At 33.9% G+C, this 19223-nt stretch overlaps 1 protein-coding gene across 1 annotated transcript in view; it reads left to right on the forward strand.

Moving 5' to 3' along the window:
- Nucleotides 1–19223, forward strand: part of NRXN1 (neurexin 1) — a 715037-nt gene that overhangs the window by 224111 nt on the left and 471703 nt on the right. Inside the window, exon 4 of the mRNA XM_082756025.1 lies at nucleotides 18047–18348. Coding sequence (XP_082612151.1) covers nucleotides 18047–18348 — 302 coding nt within the window. The remainder of the gene's footprint in view (nucleotides 1–18046; nucleotides 18349–19223) is intronic.

Genomic DNA, 19223 nt, shown 5'->3' on the forward strand with positions numbered 1-19223 from the left:
CTCTTAGCATATCTGTAGGGTGTTGGATTCTTGAGGAGAAATATAGAAAACAAGTGTAGATTGCTTGGTTGATTGATAACTGTGATAATTCCCTTTCTTCCCTGGAAGTTCAAAAAGATTTAAATAATTTTATGAATGTAATGACCAACCTGATGTTTCAGTGATGACTGCCAGTGTTTTCTGTGAAGAACACTTCAAATTTAATTTGAAGCTATCCAGAATAGTCATCAAATAGCTTTAAAAAAGTCTAATGACATGTATTCTGCAGGATCAAATACCCTGTGTATGTACATTGAGTACTTTACACATTTTCTCAGGGTGGTATAAAATAGAAAGATTTTTAGAAAAACAAAACCATATTCATCAATACAAAAAAGAAGAACTAGCTTGTAGAATAAGGCTGAATTACTAGCTTATAGAATTTACAGTATGAACATTTTCTGAATGTACAGTGATCCTGTCACTCTGGCTACCGCATCATGGCATTTTCTTAACATAATAAATGTAAGACCTAGCCAGCCTCTGGGGCTGTGTGTCTAAACAGCTGAGCAGTAATTATAGGGGACCCTTGAGGCATGGCCAGAGGGGAGTGAAGGTGACTGGTAAGAACATTAGTATTTGAGTAATTTGAAGTAAAATTTTAGTTATGCTATAGGAAAGAACAAAAATACAATTCATTACTTCTGAGTGAAATGAAAGTGGTTTATTATACCTACAGTCCATGTAAAAACTTCAGCATTTTGCAGGCTTTGTTGTAGTATTCAATCCAGCTCTACCCTTTGCTCCCCAGTCCAACAGTGTCGTCGTGTGGGACCAACAGTCAGGTCCAAGCTGTGCCAGAGGAACCAGCCTCTGACTTCTGCTGTCAGTGACTCAGCAGTCTTGGAGCTGTTCTCGTCAGCTGGGAGAAAAAAATTTGTAGAGAACAGATGTCAGTTTCCAAAACCTGTGGTCGAAGGATAGAGACTCCATGATTAGTTTTCCTGCTGGTTGCTTAGCAGATTATTGAAAAAGAGGGATTAAACAAATCTGGAAGTTATGTACTATACTGTCAGCTGAGTATCATCTCACTCTCTCTTTTTATGATTATCATTAGTTAAATTATTTTTTGATTGTGTTTTCATGTAAGTATTCTTTGGATAAATATTTCATTATATTTCTTTATAAGCCCAGGCATGAGTCTGTAACTAGGAAAAAACAAACAACAAAAAAAACTCCTGTACAGTAATTATAAATATCCAAATACATTCAACAGTTATTTTAGATACAAATTCTTCAAGAATTGGAATTATTTGTTGATGTCTAATGTTCCTAAAATGAGCCAACATTTTGGCTGACAGTGTCATCATCTTTTTATCTATATATTTTTTTTCGACCCTTTCCCTCACCTGAGAGATGAGATCTGAAGTTTTTTTAGATGCATACAAAGATTCAAATGTGTCAAATTATCTACCATACTGAATCTCACTGTATTAGTCATATTTATTGCATAAATAACAGGATAAAGTATCTGTGGTGTAAATGTGCTGTTTTCAGTGGAATTTACCAGCAGATAATTTGGCCCAGACATGACAGCAAATCTTTCCTCTAAAATGTCAATATTGCACTGGAGTCCAATTATTTTTATACTCTGCTAATCCTCTTTCATTTTTTACAGTGTTACCGCAGGCTTCTATAAAAAGGCTATTGGTAACATCTCAGTGGGAATGCCTCTTTATTGAGCATTTTCAAAGTCTTACTGGCTTCTGAAAAAATAAAGATCAGTAGGTAATGCTGAATTCATGAAAAAAGTTAGTCGGTATTAATAAATAAATAAATAAATAAATAAATACAATCTATAAATGCATAATGTAGTCCTGGTTATTCTGCTGCTTGCAGAAATTTTCTTGGATTTTCTCAGATTTGGTAATGAGACTTTACTGTAGTTAGAAATTGTCCTATTTTTACAACACGTGCATAAAATGGCCCTTCAAAGATAGGGCCTTTTTAATATTCATGGCCAAAAATAAATTACACATTGCTAAATAAAATTTTAAAAATATGTTTAGATCAAGAAACCTACTGATCATTTAAAGGCAGCATGATTTTAATAAATATTTAAAGTCTATTTAAAATAAGTATCAATAGTATGTCTTAAGACTCTCAAAGAGTGCATATTGTGAAGTTCTGGTACATATTGTAACGAAGAGGAGGGAGGAAAAGATAGAAAGAATTGTATTTAATATAGAAAAAAAACCCTTATAGTTGTTACTTGAAACTTCCATCAAGTTTCTTTAAATTATCTCTATCACTTTAGGAGGGTAAGTTTTAGGCAAACATACTGGAAAAGAGGTAGGGAAATGTTTGAGATCTTTAATATCATATTGAACTCTTTGTATATGGACCTCTATAAGTAGGCTTGTTTCACAAAAAAAATGGCAGAGCTCTGAAACTTAGATTTAAGGCATTTGTTTTGGTAACAAACTGTGATTTTAGAAAACAAGCATTAGGTTAGCTGCTGCTGCTCCTTCACAAGCTAATGGAAATTACAGTGACAGCTGTCTATGCTCATTAGCAAAAAATTGCTTACATACTTTTGGATTTGTAATCAGGTAAACCCAGATTTTGAGATTCAGTCACATGTGAAATTAATGAATCTTTATGGTGATTATTTGCTTAAAACTCTCATATTATATTCTCCAGACATGTTCTCCTTTACATCTCCAGAGTTCTTTATAAAGTAACTCCCTTCTTCCAAAATATTTTCCCCTAAATTTTGATTCAGGTTCAAAAAGGGGAAGAATGTTGAAAAACAATTGTTATCCTATCAAACTATTACAGATATATCTGGTATTTTGTGTTGTGTTTATAGTCCTGAAAAATGAGTGTTAGTTAAGAATAAGTAATAATGTTAGTTCATCTACCAATTCACCAGCAAGAGGTAGCAGTAAAGTAATTCCTAAGACATTCCTAGCATGCCAGACAGAAAAAAATATCTACAATACATCAGTATGCAGTGTGATATGTCAGCCTTCTATGGATTTCATCAGAGTTTAGTATATTTTTTCAAAATAAAAAAAAAGTCGAATTATTTTTGAATTCAATTGGCCTGCCTTTTACCCAGATTTTTGATGTGTTCCTAGTTCTATTTTTTATTTTTTCTATCTGGGTGCTGCACCCACAATGGATCTTTTTGTTGTTGTTGTTGTTAAAGACTATTCTGATCTTTAGATGTGATTTGGCATTCTCAGTGGCTGCTGGTTACTAAGGTCACCGAGAAGCATATCTGTTCCTCTCAGCAGGAATTTCCATGCAGTAGGAAGGGCCTCTGAAGGAGAACAGAATCTAAGATAGAGGAAAGAAAGGAGTGGAGGGCAGAATTGAAACAAACAAACAAAGGAATATAATAATTGTACTTACCTATAGTAATATAGGACTGACTGTTTCTAGGCAGAATATCACATATTGATATCACAAATATGACAGTTTTATTGCAATATAATCCTAACCATAAAAGTTTTATACATATTGGGAAGCCATATGAGTAATTTTTGTGGATTTTGAAATATTAATTGAAATAATTATTTCATGATTATGTACATGTGCTATTTATTCTTAAACAAATTTGTCTCTTAAAACATATATGCAATTATACATAAAATAACTGCATGATTGTTATTCTCAATAAAATATAGAGACAGTTTAGCTGTTTTTATGGTAATGATCTGGAGACACTATTGTCACACAAATATTTACTAATAATATTTCATTTACTTCCATTCTAAAATACCCATTTTCTGTGTCCTTAAAAAAAAAAAAATATAAAAAAAATAAATATTGATACATAGTTGATTTTTCATTCCAGAGAAGAATGTCTGTTCTTATCCCATATCAAGAATGGACTGTGCAGCACTTGTCACTTAAATGTCTGTGTTGTTCTTAATTTTGTCCACCAAATGCATTTATAAAGATGATAAATATAATCAAGGTGTAGTGAACGTTAATCAACTTTTGGATAAAGGTAATTTGAACTTTAAGTAATTAAACATTAGAATATGATACCAGTTGTTTAAAACATACAAATTAAAACAAACCAAATCCCTAATTTTGCAATATTAGTTTACTCACTAGGAGTTTTATTTTTTTTAACCTTTGTCTTTCTTTGAAAGAACCTATGTCTTTGTTCACGAGAAAACTCTGTTTCTTACAATCTTAATTTAAACTTGTCAGTTTTTAAAAAAAAGAAAAGGCAAAAACAAAATAGTATGTTCTTTCATGAACCAGAAATAAATTCCAAAATTATAGTCAATCAAAATCTGTTTTTCAATTACTTTTGAGTAGTGAACAATTTAAATTTGCAAAAACCTTTTGGAGTTCAAAGATGTTGCTACAGACAGTTAATAAAGATCTCATCACTTCAGTGTAAATATTAAATGTATACTGTGTTTTAAATACTAAAAATTAAGGAGCATATAGGAATGTTTGGGGGGTTCATTTTTGATGATACATTGGACAAGATAAATAAGAATTCAGAAAGCGTTTACAGGTAAAATATTGTGGCTAATCTAGTGAGCATAAATGCAAAGATAAATGAAAGAGCTTGTACAATAAATGAAAGAGACAAATGTTACATATTCCTTTCTGTTATCAGTGCAAAGCTGTTTTTTAAAAAATGCTTCTTCATACACATAGTAACATTGCAGTGGTCTTCCCCCTGTGGAAGAACCACTTCCAGTCTCTGGCCTGCCTTCCTCTCTGCAGAACCTATTGTTACACAGCACTTCTTGTAGCAGCTAGAACTCCTAAGTTTTTTGCTCAACATTACTTCTTGTTTGTTTGTTTGTTTTTACTGCATCCAAACCCCAGGATATGCTGTACTACTCCAGTAGAGCTGTGTGGCACTGTGAGAGATATTCAGTTGATGTTTCAGAAGTTTATTAGCACTGGAGATGTTCTTTATCAGATAATTTAGCTAATTATATCACTACCTACTTGAGATGAAATTAATATAACGTGTTAGATTGGAACTATTCTCTGCCTTATTTGGCTTGAAGTGTACATTAAATATAATACCAAGAGAGTCAAAGCAATTTTAAGGATTTCCTCTCCTAATCATGTTTTTACTAATGATACTTAAGAATGAATGCAAATCTTACTGAAAGCCTTCAGCAAAGGGCTCAGGTGCCCAAGGAACAGGCCAGAAATGGATTTTGTAATTTATTCTTATTTATTTAATCTGGTGCACACTCTGCTTTCCAGTTTCACATGAATAAGTGCATCTGTCTTTCATGTAGTTCTTGCCTGGATGCTGCAGGCAGAAGAGAGCCAGCACAGGACAGGGAAATAGAACCCCACCTTTCCTGTATCATCACATATTAAAAAGTGCATTTGCAGGAGTTTTAGTTACAGAGGAAAGAAAAAAAAAAAAAAAAAAAAAAAAAAAACGTTACTTTACTATTGCACTGTCAGTTTTTCTACCAACTCTGATTGATTCCTTTAAGCAATCTTGTGTCAAAAGCCTTTGTGCTCCTGTGTGATTGTATGATTACTTGATGTAGAAATGAGTGCAGGTTACCAATAAGAATATAGCATATTCTTATCCAGCATTAATGCTTTATGGGTGGACTAGAATATCAGAAACCTCAAGGACTGCCTTGGGATCCTTTGAAAGCTGAATCTGCACTTTGCAGTTTTGCTTCTAAGTCACTGGGAATGGAGTTCTGAGGCCTGGAAAAGTCCTTTATGAGTTCAACATGTACCTTGGCATAGTAACTGATGCCTGTATTTATTTGCCTGTATAACAGTAGCCTGGTTTTAGAACATTTGAGTTCACTGAGTTTAGAAGCTACAGTCATGTAGAGTAAAAGCTATTTCATTTTCTGTAGATGTATATATATATATTGCAGTTTATTCTTAATTCAACAGGAATGTCTTTAAACTTAATGTGGCCATCTTTTTTTTTTTTTTTTAGTAATTATAGGAAAAGCATTACTCTTTTGATGGAAAAATGATACAGGACTTTCTAATACACTTATTAATGAGATGACTATTCATGTGGAAAAGATTCGTTTATTTTCAGCTTTTATCAGTCTAATACTTATCGTATCCTAAAAAAGCATAATTCCTAAAAAATTCCTACTCATTCTACTCTCCCTACCCAACTGCAAATTTGTTTTTGAAGTGCATAATGTATGTGATTAAATAAAGGAAACTGAAAATGAGTGAAGAAATTACATGATCTAGCCTATTTAATAGAAGAACTAAAATAGCTGTTTAGCAAAATGGAGTAATTTATCACTAAGTGATAAATTACCTAGTGTTCCCTGTAACTCATTTATCATGAGTGGCAAGTATCATTGTTTTATTTTAATTTGAGAGGGTGGGATCAGAGGCTTACATTTCAGTGTTCATACCTCTTGTAAATAGCAATTAATTTAATCATGATTTGTTTATAAAATAAAACAGGACCTAGAAAACCTTTCACAGAATTTGTCTTCTACTGGAACATGGTATTATACATGACTTTATATCATTTATGCAGTTAAATCCTTGCTTCCAGGTGGAATTTTAATTTACACTTCAGTCCACTCAGGTATATAATAGCTTTATTTTTATGATGGATACAAGTAGTGCATCTTTGTCGCCTACAATTTCAGTTGTAGTATCCTTTTAAAAAATAAAACAGTTTATAAACAGATTATGGTAGTCCAAAGTAATTGGTTAACACAAGTACCTAATCAAATTCTGACTTCCCTTGTCTTTTTTTTTTTTTTTTTAATAATACTTTTAATAAATAATTTAATAAAAAATCCTAGAGAAATGATTCTACATTCTTTCAGAATAAGTTGCCCATGTTTCTCAAATGTTTTGTTCTTGTGTTATGCCAGTCATGACTTACTCCTAATGGATGTGCACTACTTCTCCCTCCCTTCTTACTTTATTAGAGAATAAAGTGACCACTAAAATCAAAACATGTCTTAGAATGTTTTCTGGAGCTGGTAACTACTTTTTTTTTTTTTTTTTGGGGGGGGGGGAGGGGGAGAGGGGGGAATGATACTCTGTATATCATCATTCTGTAACAATAGCTATTTTCAAATTAGAAAGAAAATTGCTATTCAAAGTGTAAGTGTTGTTATTTGCTTTTAACACTCTATGAGTATGACTTTTCTTTATTTGCTGATTTACATATAATAAAAGCTTATCCATATTCAAAGTTCGCTTAAATATTACAGCAGTAGGTTATACAATATGTTTGAGGGTATGGTGACAAACAAGACACTCAACAGCAATTTCAGTTCCAGATAGAGAATCTGTTACAGCATCCTGTATTCCTTTCAGTGTCATGCCGTATTAATAGGGGAGAGAGCCAGGGAGAGCAAAATTTGTGAAGAAACAGGAGCCAGTTCCTAGATTCATGAAATGATGAATCTCATTTCTTCCTCTAATTGTTTCCTAGGACTTCTCTTACAGGATTTCTGTAGGCCAACAGCTGTTGGAAAAGAACAAAGGAAGAGTGTGAGATTCTCATGTTTAAAATAAATAAATAAATAAAATCTGTGCTTAAATGACATGGGAACAGAAAATTGATCATCTATAGCAACGTCAATACTTTTTCAAATAAATTCAACCTATATCAGTGAAGTACACACCTGTACTCCATTTGAACTAATAATTTCTTTGGCATTATCATAATTTAATCATTTGCTGTTATATAATTTGGTTTTGTACTTAAATATTAAATTTGTTAAGCAGACAGTACTTATTTGTTTTCTTCGAATGCCTTTGTGATTCATTTATATAAGTAGCGCAGAAAACCTATTTTATGCAAGTGGGAAACAAATTGAGGACAAATTTAGGTATAAAATTTGGAGAATAAATACATTATATTTGAATTTTCTGTCCGGTGACTGATAAATTAAGGAAAGGATTTAGGTTGGCCTTCTCAAACGGCAGTTTGCTGAGAAACCTTGTGCATGATGCATCCTGAGATAGTTCTGGGTTCAGTCATGCATCCATGTGCAGACCCTCTGTGTAATGGCAAGCCATTATTTTCCTGTTATTGTGAAGTTTCCAGCTTTTGATGTTTACTACAGAAGTAGCAGTTCAGAATGCCTTGCTTTGTAGTATTAGGCATCCTTGTTAATTATTTTGTTTACATGCTGTTTTGGTGTAGTTTTCCCTAGTTACACTACTCTGTGGAAGACTGTAAATAAGAAGGTGGCACAATAGATAAATTTTTGAATTTTAAATTACCATGAAATGGAGCACAAAACAGTACATCTGGCAACATACTAGACTCTGGTTTGGAATAATTCACTTATTCAGCCCATATTTAATATTTTGGAGATTTTGTAGCAGGAATATGGCTTTTAGAAATAGACTATCAATGGCTTCAGCTTATTTCCTCTGAAAATAATTCTTTTGGTTGGTAGACAATAGAATAGACAGCACTTCACTAGTTATTGTTTGTATAGTTATATGTTTGTATTGTTTGAATAATGGTTTGTCACATGATATGGATCCTTGAAATTTGTTTAATAATCTTATTTTAAGATTTCTGGTTTCTTTTTCCTTAAAGAAATGTTGTAGTCATTATCAAATAACTTTGATTTATCCTGTCTGGATGATTTTATTTCTCTGGTCTGTGATCCTATTACTTTTGATACATAATAAGGTCAAAGCATCCAGTGGTATGCATTTGATTTGAATCAGGCAAGGGTACGGGATCAAATTATTATCAAATCAGCCAGACTTATTCTGTGATTTAATACTGCCAGGAAGTAAGCTACACATGCAGTAAAGCTAAACATAGTGCTTATATAGGAGTGCAGAATCTGCTACGAGAAATCTGCTAAAGCCTGTGGAAGTAGTCTGGACATTTGATCAAACCCTAAAAACCTAAATGAACCTCAAGAGCAGTGAATATTAAAATTATTGTTGATTTTAGTGGGAAATAAGGTAAATTCTAAGGAAATAAAAAATATACGCTTCCTGCGCTTGTGCGTGCTATGAGACATGCTTCTTGTCTGAAGTCTTTCTATGATACCAATAGATCCCATGTCTTTATATATTCATAATCAGCTATTTGGGATTGTAACTGCGGTAATATACAATAATTTACAGTACTCAGAATTCATAATGAAAACATGTTATACATGTATAATTATATTATACATGATAATATAAACCCAATATAAATTGGGTTTATATTATCTAGTGCTTTTCTATGTAGGTAATTACATTTTAATCATTAAATGAAGTGCAACACTTCATGCTGGCTAGAATGACTGCCATGCATTTTTAATGGTTTCTCTAAGTGTCATTAAGTGATAATTTGAAAAAATAAATAAATAAACACCCATCAATAGACACAATTCATTATTAATAAAGTCTGTTCTCAACTTGCTTTTAAAAACAACAAAAGGGTGCTATGAAATGCTGTAGTGATAGATTATAACTGCTTATATAAAACATACAAATATATTTTAATAATTTTGTTGAATCTGTTCATTCTAAATGCTTTTCTTAATAAAAGTAAAAGACTACATCTGCATGGTAGAACTAGAGAGTTGATACAGGTATCATAGACTCATTTAGATTGAAAAAGACCCTTAGATCATCAAGTCCAACCATCACCTAACACTATGAAGTCCACCGCTAAGCCATGTCCCTAAGCACCACATCCATGTATCTCTTAAAGAGATGGCAACTCTACTGCTTTCCTGAGCAGCCTGTTCCAATGCATAACCTTTTTTTCCATGAAGAAATTATTTCTGATATATAATCTGAACCTCCCCCGGTGCGATTTGAGGCTGTTTCCTCATATCCTATCACTTGTCATATGAGAGGAGAGACCAACACCCACCTCACTACAACCTCTTTTCAAGTAGTTGTAGAGATCACAACTCCTCTGATCCTCCTTTCCTCCAGATTAAACAATCCCAGTTCCTTCAGCCATTCCTCATGAGTCTTATTTTTAGTGCCTTTATCGACTTCATTGCTCTTCTCTGAACATGTTCCAGCAACAAGATCTTGGGATGGTTAATTAACAGTAACGCTTTACAGCTTTTGGACAAAACATTTTGACTTGCATATGTCTTATAAAATGTCAAAGCAAAATGCAGTACAATTCTGTAAGCCAATTCCCCCCCCCCCCCCCCTTTTTTTTTTTGTGTGTGTGTGTGTGTCTTTGTTAATTTACACTGAAACTGTACAATGGCATACCTGTGGTTCTTTTACCTTCTATTTTCCCATTTCATAGCCAGGTATGGCAAACAGCATTGCAGTTGCTGTGTTTCTCATCATTTTTTCAATGCTCTTTCGAGGGCAAAGATGACTGAGCTTGAATCTAAGTGATCATGAGAGGAATTTTAGTTTCTCATGAGGAGTGCATTACTCTGAAGTCTGGAGAAATGCAGAGATGGATTATGACTGCCTCCTCTTGCACAATTTCTGTATTTTGTACATTTTGGCCAAACAAGAATAATGTCAAAGTTATTATTTGAGTTCACACCATAGATGTCTCTTCAAACTATATGGAAACAGCTGTGTTAAGATACTTCCATTGGAAAGTTATTATATGCTTTTCCCACCCTTCAATCAGTTTGAAACCAGCAGTTTTCATTCTTCTATAACACTAAGTGTGTTTTCATGAATACCAGCTGCCTGTGAAAGAGTTCTTCAGTAGTTCTTCACTGGCAGCACCTACTGGAAAATGTGATGAGTATCTAGTTGAGTAACCAGACAGAGACTAATGAGTATCTTGTTAGGTACTAGTCAAACCCTGAGACCATTTTTCTGTCACATTATTAATAGCAGTGAAACTCACTTGAAGAAAAATAAATAAATAAACAAATATTATTTTTTAAGTATTGATACCAGAAGTGAATATTCTTATTTACCAAAATGTTGTTGAATCATTTCAGTGTTTCTGGCCTTAGTTTCCTAAAAGCCATTTACATCAGCAAGCTCAACTGAATGAGTTTTACTGAAAACATAGTAACTAGTGTAAAAAGAAATGCAACTGCTTCTGTAGCAGCAGCTGGAACATGCTTGGACTATAGGTGAAGTTTGATTTCCCTTTTGAAATAAAATAGTGAAATGGTCACGGAGGTTTGCCAAGTCAGCAAGTAATTTGTTGAGGTTGCTAGTATTACTGACGAAAGAGTGAAGTTTTTGCTGTGAGGAGAAACAAAAACATGGAAAATTATGTTTTTAAGGATGAGTGATGCAGGAACAATAACAGAGCCACAGGATGGTTGAAGTTGGAAGGTCATCTGGCCCAACCCTCTTGCTCAAGAAGGGACACCTAGAGCAGGTTGCCTAGGTCCGTGTAGCTTTTGGATATCTCCAAGGAGGGTGACCCTACACCCTCTCTGGGCAATCTGTGCCAGTGCTCTGTCACACTCACAATAAAGAATGTTTTCCTGATGTTTAGATGGAACCTCTCATGTTCCTGTTTGTGCTCATTACCATTTTTCCTGGCATTGGGTATATCACTGAAAAAGAGTCTGTCTCTGTCTTCTTTGTATCCTCATTCAGGAATTTACATTTATTTGTCCCCAAGGATGATCGTGGGGAGGCTGACTCATTTGTAGCTTCCTGGATTTTTCTTCTTGTTGTTCTTGAAGTTAGGAGTGATGCTTGCTTTCCTCTAGTTTCTCATAATCACCACATTTTATCAAAAATTATCAAGATGGCCTTACAATGATGTCTGCCTTTTCCCTTAGCACCCACTGTTGCATTAAGTTGTTTCTTTAAAAATATAAAAAGACACACACATCTTGACAGGTATTTGTTTGCAAAGTAATTTAACTTATATTATCATGTTATATTTCACTACTGCTGTTGTTAGCCATTCAGACAGAATATTTCATAGAAGGCAGGATTGTTAAGTTTGAATTGATTTGTAAGTTTTTAACATGATTTTAATGAGAAAGATTGATGATAATATGTTTTCAAAGATAGATGGTGGGGAATATTTGTACACTGCAGTACTGAATTTCTGATTATCTGTTGCTACTGAGAACATTTTGATAAGCATTTGATAAATGGTGAATTCCATAACAGTGAAGAATCTAGACTAGAAAATGAAACAGAAATGAAACAGATCTACGAACATACTGAATTAAGCATGAAAAGCTGAATTTTTATTTATTTATTTATTTATTTATTTGTAATTAGGTTTATAGAATGCAGTAGTTTTGTCCATGTTTATCTAGCATATCATATACCTTCACACTTACCCAAATGACTGTCAAATACAAAAGCTACCAAATAAGGAAATACATTATATAGTCAAGAACCTTCAGCTAAATTACGGGTTTTGCTTGCTTTTTTCTTTCTTAATCAATGTTTTTATTAGAGCTGTTAAAATGCTACCTTCTGTAGATGCTATCTTAAAACACTTCAATTGCATTTGAAGATTTATAATGTTAAAAGTGATTTGATGTGAAGAACTACCAACTCTGCAAAGTAATCCATGATCCCAGTTAGATATTTTAAGACAAGACTACAATATCAAAAACCGTGACATTATCTAACATCATGATGTGAACGTGGTGTTAACTGACTTCAAATTAGAGCAAATGCTGTTGGTAAGCCTACAAAGCAGTATTGTATACATTTTCCAAATTAGATCTGAAGTAGTAGAGCTGTGCAAGTATTATACAGCATCTGTATACAGCTGGTTAGATTTGTGTTTTAGAGATGTACTGTGTTTGTCCAAGTGAGAATATTTTTTTTTCTGACCATATTTGAATGCATGACATTTCTGATATGAAATGCATATGAAATGCCAGAGGATGGAGTGACTGGTGAGCCAGGTAGAGATTCTGAAGGTGAAGTTGTCTTGTATCCCGCAGAAGGGAGGGTTTGTCTCCTGACTACAATGCGTGAACACACTGTTGTTGGATAACTTTCCCAGTTATCTGAAGTATGGATTCGACCTAATTGATATATGTCTGTGCTCTGATGCACTATTATCATAACCTAATGGAGTCCTGTTATGGATTTACAATGCAATGTCAGAGCGGTCAGGGGCCATGTGGTAATACTACAATGAATTCTGAAAACTGAATAAGCAAAATGAAACCCTACAATGTAAAAATAGCAAATAATGGACGTGTTTGTTTTGGTAGGTAAAAAAAAAGAAAAAAAAAAAAAAAAAGAGTTTGGGATAAGTATGAAATTATAAGCTTTTTCTGCATTTTTTTCCAACCAAAACATGTTTCTGACATAAAATGTTATGATCAATTTTGACTTTAATTTCTTATTTTTATTTTTATTTTTCCCATTTAGGCCAGTTTTGAAACAAAATAATGCTATTTTGATGCAACGCCAAATAGATTTTTTAAAAATTAAATGTTTCAGCATAACCTAAAGAAAAAGATATGCTAAAAACTCCCAACACTCCAGACTCAAACTTTACATGCCACTTTCTTGCCAAAATTAGTGGTTAAATTAAACTTCCCTTTACAAATTCTTTACAGAAATTCACCAAATGGGATACCTAATCATCCCAATGTTGTAAATCATGATTATTTAGTAGTGCTCTTCATTCTAGTCTCTGCCATATGAATTGGGAGAACCTTCATACACACATTGATTTTGATCAGCTCATGTGTCGAAGTGATGACATGTAATGTGAAGGAAAGCACTACAGTATTTCCATAACATTTGTTTAAATAGCTTATATGAACATCATAATATGTATCATTTAATGACTTTTTTTTCGGTGACATTACTAAAAAGTAGTACAGACCTTATTATTGAAGCTGCAAGAAATGGGCAAGAGATCAAATAGTGAATTAAGCAGTGTACATACCATCATTATATTGATTGAAGATGCTGCAGAACAAGAAGAATCCATAGTTTGCCATTAGTAATCTTCCTGAAAGTTAGTCAGATTGGACCCATATTCAACAGATGTTTTCCAATCTGTGAAGCTGATTTGATCTTTCCAATAACAACTTGAGCTTTTTTTTTTTTTCTTTTTCTTTTCTTTTTTTTTTTTTCCTTTTCCATTGAAGAGGTAAAGGGCTACTAATTTGGCCTTTTATTTTCTCCCTTAAGGAAAATGCAAGACTAAACTTCTTGACATAATTGAATACTTACAAGATAACATAATAGACACATAAATGTTAACCTCTGTATTGGATGTCTGTAGCAAGGAGAGCTGCAGGTGGTGACCTCCCTGAGAAGAAGTCAGGACTGTCCATGGTAGACATAGCTGGCTTCAATGGCCCCACCACAGGGCAAAGTTGAGTCCATCAGCCAAATTACTGGTGCTTCTAAAAGCATTAAAGAGAGGGCAAAATACTACCTGTCAGAAGGAAGGGAATGGAAAATGGAAAATAAGAAGGGAGATGCTCCAATTACTGTAGCAGAGATTTAACTGCAGCCCGTGTTGGAATAGGTATTTCTCTGCAGCTTGTGGAGCGCCCCATGCCAGAGCAGGTGGATATTTCCTCCAGGAGCTGTTGCCTGTGAAATATCTGATGCTTTAGCAAATTTATCCTAAAGGACTGCAGCCCATGGAGAGGACACATGGTGGAAGAGGGGAAAAGACTGAGGAGGAGGGAGCAGCGCACAGGAGCTGGTGTGGACTGCCTTCAATCTCCATTCCCCATCCCCCTGTACTCCTCAGGGCAGGACAGGGAGATGTAGAGGAGGCAAGAATGAAACAGTGAAGGGAATGAAGTTGATCCAGTGGAAAAAAAATAATGGGGAGAAGGCTTTGTTTTAATTTTTGTTTTTGTTTCTCACCTTCCAAAACTATTTAAATAGCAATAAATGAAATTGATTTTCTCCAAGCTGAGTATGTTTGGCTTGTGATAGTAATTGGTAAGTGATCTCCCTGTCTTTATTTAATCCGCAAGCTTTTCTATCTTATTTACCCCTGCTGTCCCCTTGATGAGGGGGAGTGAGAGAACAGCTGGGTGGGTGGGTGTCTGGCAGCCAGCCAAGGTCAATCCAACATTTAAAAGGCTTTTTAAAGTCTGTGTAAATTGTGGTTCCGATTACAATATGAGACTGTAATTTTGCTTTTGAATGAGCTTGCTCCTTCAGGCCCTTCTTTGGGGAAGTTCTAAAAAATGTGCCTGGCATGCTGTTACAGTTCTATTCATTTTCACATCTGTGTAAGTGATCTGGTTTTACAGAAGTAGTTTATATTGTATAATATTTATACATAAATATACTGCATGTTGATTCATTTATGTTCTTTAGCTTTTTGTGTTTGAGTCATTAAATACGTGGTAGATGTAGTTCTGTCCCAAGTTGCTGCATTTAAGATTTATCATCTATTCAGTGCAGCTATTCATGCTGTTTTAGTATGCCTTTGCATTAAGCATCCATACCAAATAAATTTGCTCTTGAGCATTTTACTCTTTTATTAACTATTCATTAAATGGGAGGCATGGTAGTCATGCAGTCCACTGCTTAGTGTATTGAAACCCTAGAAAATGCATTGTTTGTAAATTTTTTAAAACAAAATGAGCCATGATTTCCCTCCTCTACTGAAACATGTTAGGGTCCAGGGCCCAGGGCTCTTAGTCTAGTGTTGGGTTCTACACACAAGACTGAGCCTTTTTAAGACACGGAGAATGGATACAACAAATTCTGTATGTCCTTAAGAGTATATCTGCACTATGTCTCTTGACCTGCTGTTTCTGATGGACTTGGATGATAAATAGGTATTTTCTTGCTTCTGTGTTCTTGGCTATGCAAATAAATAAATAAATAAATAAATAAATAATTTTTGGACAGATTAAACAGACTGATTTTTGGCCTCAGTCATGTAAGTAAAATCTAACTCACATTTCAATCAAGTTCGACAGGGGGTAAAATTTGTCCTAAATGTAAAAAACTTATGCTTGATAAAAAGAAGTCTGGAAAAATGCCAAAGGTATTTTTAAAACCAGACTAATTTAACTGCTTTTTCTCCATAATAAGCATTAGTCAGAACTCCTGTAAGAATGTAATTTTTGTTCAGAATGGAGCCTGTGGGGGGAAAAAAAAAGTCTTTCTCAGGATTGCTGTTCTCCTAAAGCTTGGGAGGGTGAGACAGCAGTTATGTTGTAACCCTTCAACATGCAACTGTTTATATTTCTAAGCCTATATTTATCTGAGTTCTTCCCTAGAAAGGTGATAGTGTTTGTCTATTGAGGTAGCAGTTCTCTGAATATTACAGACCATAGGAAGCCTGGGTAGGATGTAGCAACGTTTTCATGATACATATCACCTACTGCATATTTATGGTACATAAGGAATGGCCAATGTAGGAAGCAGTCTGTATATTGTGTATCATCATCTGCTTGTTAAAATAGAGGGAACATCACTTAATCTGGAACTCAAGATCACTAGAAGAACTAGGGTTTTTTGTTTGGTGGTTGTATCTTTTGAGAACACCGCTAGCAAAAGAGAGGGGAAAACCCTCCGTAATGGTACTCATAGAGGTGTTTGTTTGTTTATTTTTTAAAGTATTTAATTACAAAATAGGCTTAGCTTGGTAAACCCAGGTGTGAATTTCCTTTTACAAATCCTAGTAGTTTTATTTAGGGTAAGATACTTCTGAAGCCTGATTTAGTCATTATGTGGAGCTTATTAGATAAGTAGAGGCTACTAGACCATTTTAAATGTATATTATATATATAAATATCTTCATATATATATTATTTTATTTATTACAATTTTATGTTTATACATATACATATAATGGCCTAATAGGATTTGCCTACTGCTTTATTATAAAAAACAACTCAAAATAGCTGCATCAAACCAGTGAGATAGCACCTCAAAATAATTGTAGACCATTAATTTTTAATTTTTAATTAAAAAAAAAAAAAGTTCAACAAAAAAGTAATCACTGGAGTCCTATTTATCTGATTTTACAGTGCTGTACTATTGAAAGTAAAATAGGCATTGCAAATATCTAGCGCTTTTTTTTTTTTTTTTTTTTTTTTCCAGTCTAGTGTAGGGGGACCTAAGCAGATGAGATAGAACAGCAGCAGACAGATATGCCTGGGGAATTTTCCAAAACCTATGTTCTCACACCTGCTTTTTGTCTGCTCTGTCATTAACTGTTCTCTTTTAAATTCATGCTGTTATTATCTCCTTTATTCATGTATTTACGTTTGGGTCTTGTGCTGATGGTATTACAGACTGGTGTTTGCAACTATATTCTGGAGCCTGAGTTTATAGCTCTTACATACTATGAAATTTGACATCCTCAGATTTTCATACTTGTATCCATCATTACACTACTCCAATATTTACAGATTTCCTTTGAATTTTTACTACCATTTTTTATTAACTAAACTTAAACAAATTCTGACTTTGCATATCTCCAAACACTGTACCAATTTTGTAAGGTTGGTATATATATTTGTCTGTAAGGACTGCAGAGAAAACATAATCTCCATATATGTTGTTACACTTTTCTGATGAGTCTGAGACTACACTTGTCCTTTTTGTGTTTCTTAATCACCTTTAGGATAATCTAAGAAATAACCTGTATGGCACATACGTGCTAGTAAAAGTACATTTATTTACTAGTTCATCTTAACTTGCTATTTGATATGGTACTAAATGTAGGTTTGGATGAGTTATATTCTTAAATAAATGTTTTGTAGTTATTCAAGACCTTAGGCCAAAGCACTTCAGGATATCTAGGTTGATTCCTTTTGAGACACTGTGATTTTAGTGAGGGTGAGGAAGGAAAAGATCCAGGTTTTGACTGAAATAACATATTAATTTGCGCATTCAGGTAAATGCTATGTGTTTAGATGCATTCCGGATCACATTGTTGATGCAGTATATTTTCTAAGTTTAATTGTACCCATAAAGGTTCTGTAAGAAAATACTATGTTCATAAAAAATCTTAGTTATCTTTTTTACTTCATGGATTTTATGTGTTTTAAATGATATAAGCACTTTTTGATATAGTGCTTACAGTAATACTGTTTAATTAGCTATATAGTTTAATAGCTATATAAAAATAATAAATGAAAACAGCTTTTTAGTAAGTGCCAATGATTTATTTATATATTTATTTATGTTTCCCCAGGAAAAGAAGAGTATATTGCAACGTTCAAGGGATCAGAATACTTCTGCTATGATTTATCTCAGAATCCCATACAAAGTAGCAGTGATGAAATAACTCTCTCATTTAAAACACTTCAGAGGAATGGACTGATGCTTCACACAGGAAAATCAGCTGATTATGTCAATCTTGCACTGAAAAATGGAGCTGTCTCCTTGGTCATTAATTTGGGCTCAGGGGCCTTTGAAGCACTGGTGGAACCCGTGAATGGGAAATTTAATGACAATGCCTGGCATGATGTGAAAGTAACCAGGAATCTGCGTCAGGTAACAGTACAATGGATACAAGAATAATTGACTTTGTTTTGAGTAAATGCTTGATGATTTGAAAATTGCATAGTGTCACATTGGATGTGTTGTAGGCATTTTATTAGTTCTTTATTTGCACAAGGAGGGATATTCCTGCCACACTTGAGCAGGGGCATATCTAGAAAGTTGTAGGGCAAGCAGCTGTCTGAATGAGACAGTATTACAGTAAGGTGTTTTAAGACTATGGATATCGCTAATATAGATTTCTCCAGTACCTCTGTCTGCCCTTGCAGTCTTGCATTAGTCAAGGCTAAAAACTTTCAATAGGACATAAGTTACTCTAACTCCATTGCAATTCTTTAATTTTAAAAAATGTTTTTATCTATTTTTGTCTTTTAAGGAGTGAGCAGTAAATTGGTTGTTGAATAAAGTTTATGCACTGTGTGGAGGCATCTTGTGTGTCATGCCACATTTAACTAAGCAGAAACAGTAAATATATATCCAGGAAATTGCATGCTTACTCTTGGTGATGTGGCAGGGTGGTTGTACATCAATAGTTAAATTTGAGGTTGGGGTGGGAGGGATGAGGGTAAGAGGATTCCATGTATGTGTGTATACTGTATGTGGTAACTAAATGTACAATATATGCACGTATGTGGCACTAAACTGTTACGTATATTAATGTTCTGAAGTACTTTATTGGTAGTAACATGTAATTTTGTGAAGTGCTATCTTTTGCTGCCCTAAATGTCTGTCTTAAGTAATATCCTTAACATATTTGTTGTTTTTCTAAACAGTTGCAGCTTGATTGGAATATCTTTCATTTCCCTTTATTAAAACAGCTCTGTCTTCTGGAGCTGTTAACTAATTCATCTAACCTCTTCTTTCCCTTT

This window comes from Aythya marila (assembly GCF_965140915.1).
Source record: "Aythya marila genome assembly, chromosome: 3".
Taxonomy (NCBI): Eukaryota; Metazoa; Chordata; class Aves; order Anseriformes; family Anatidae; genus Aythya; species Aythya marila.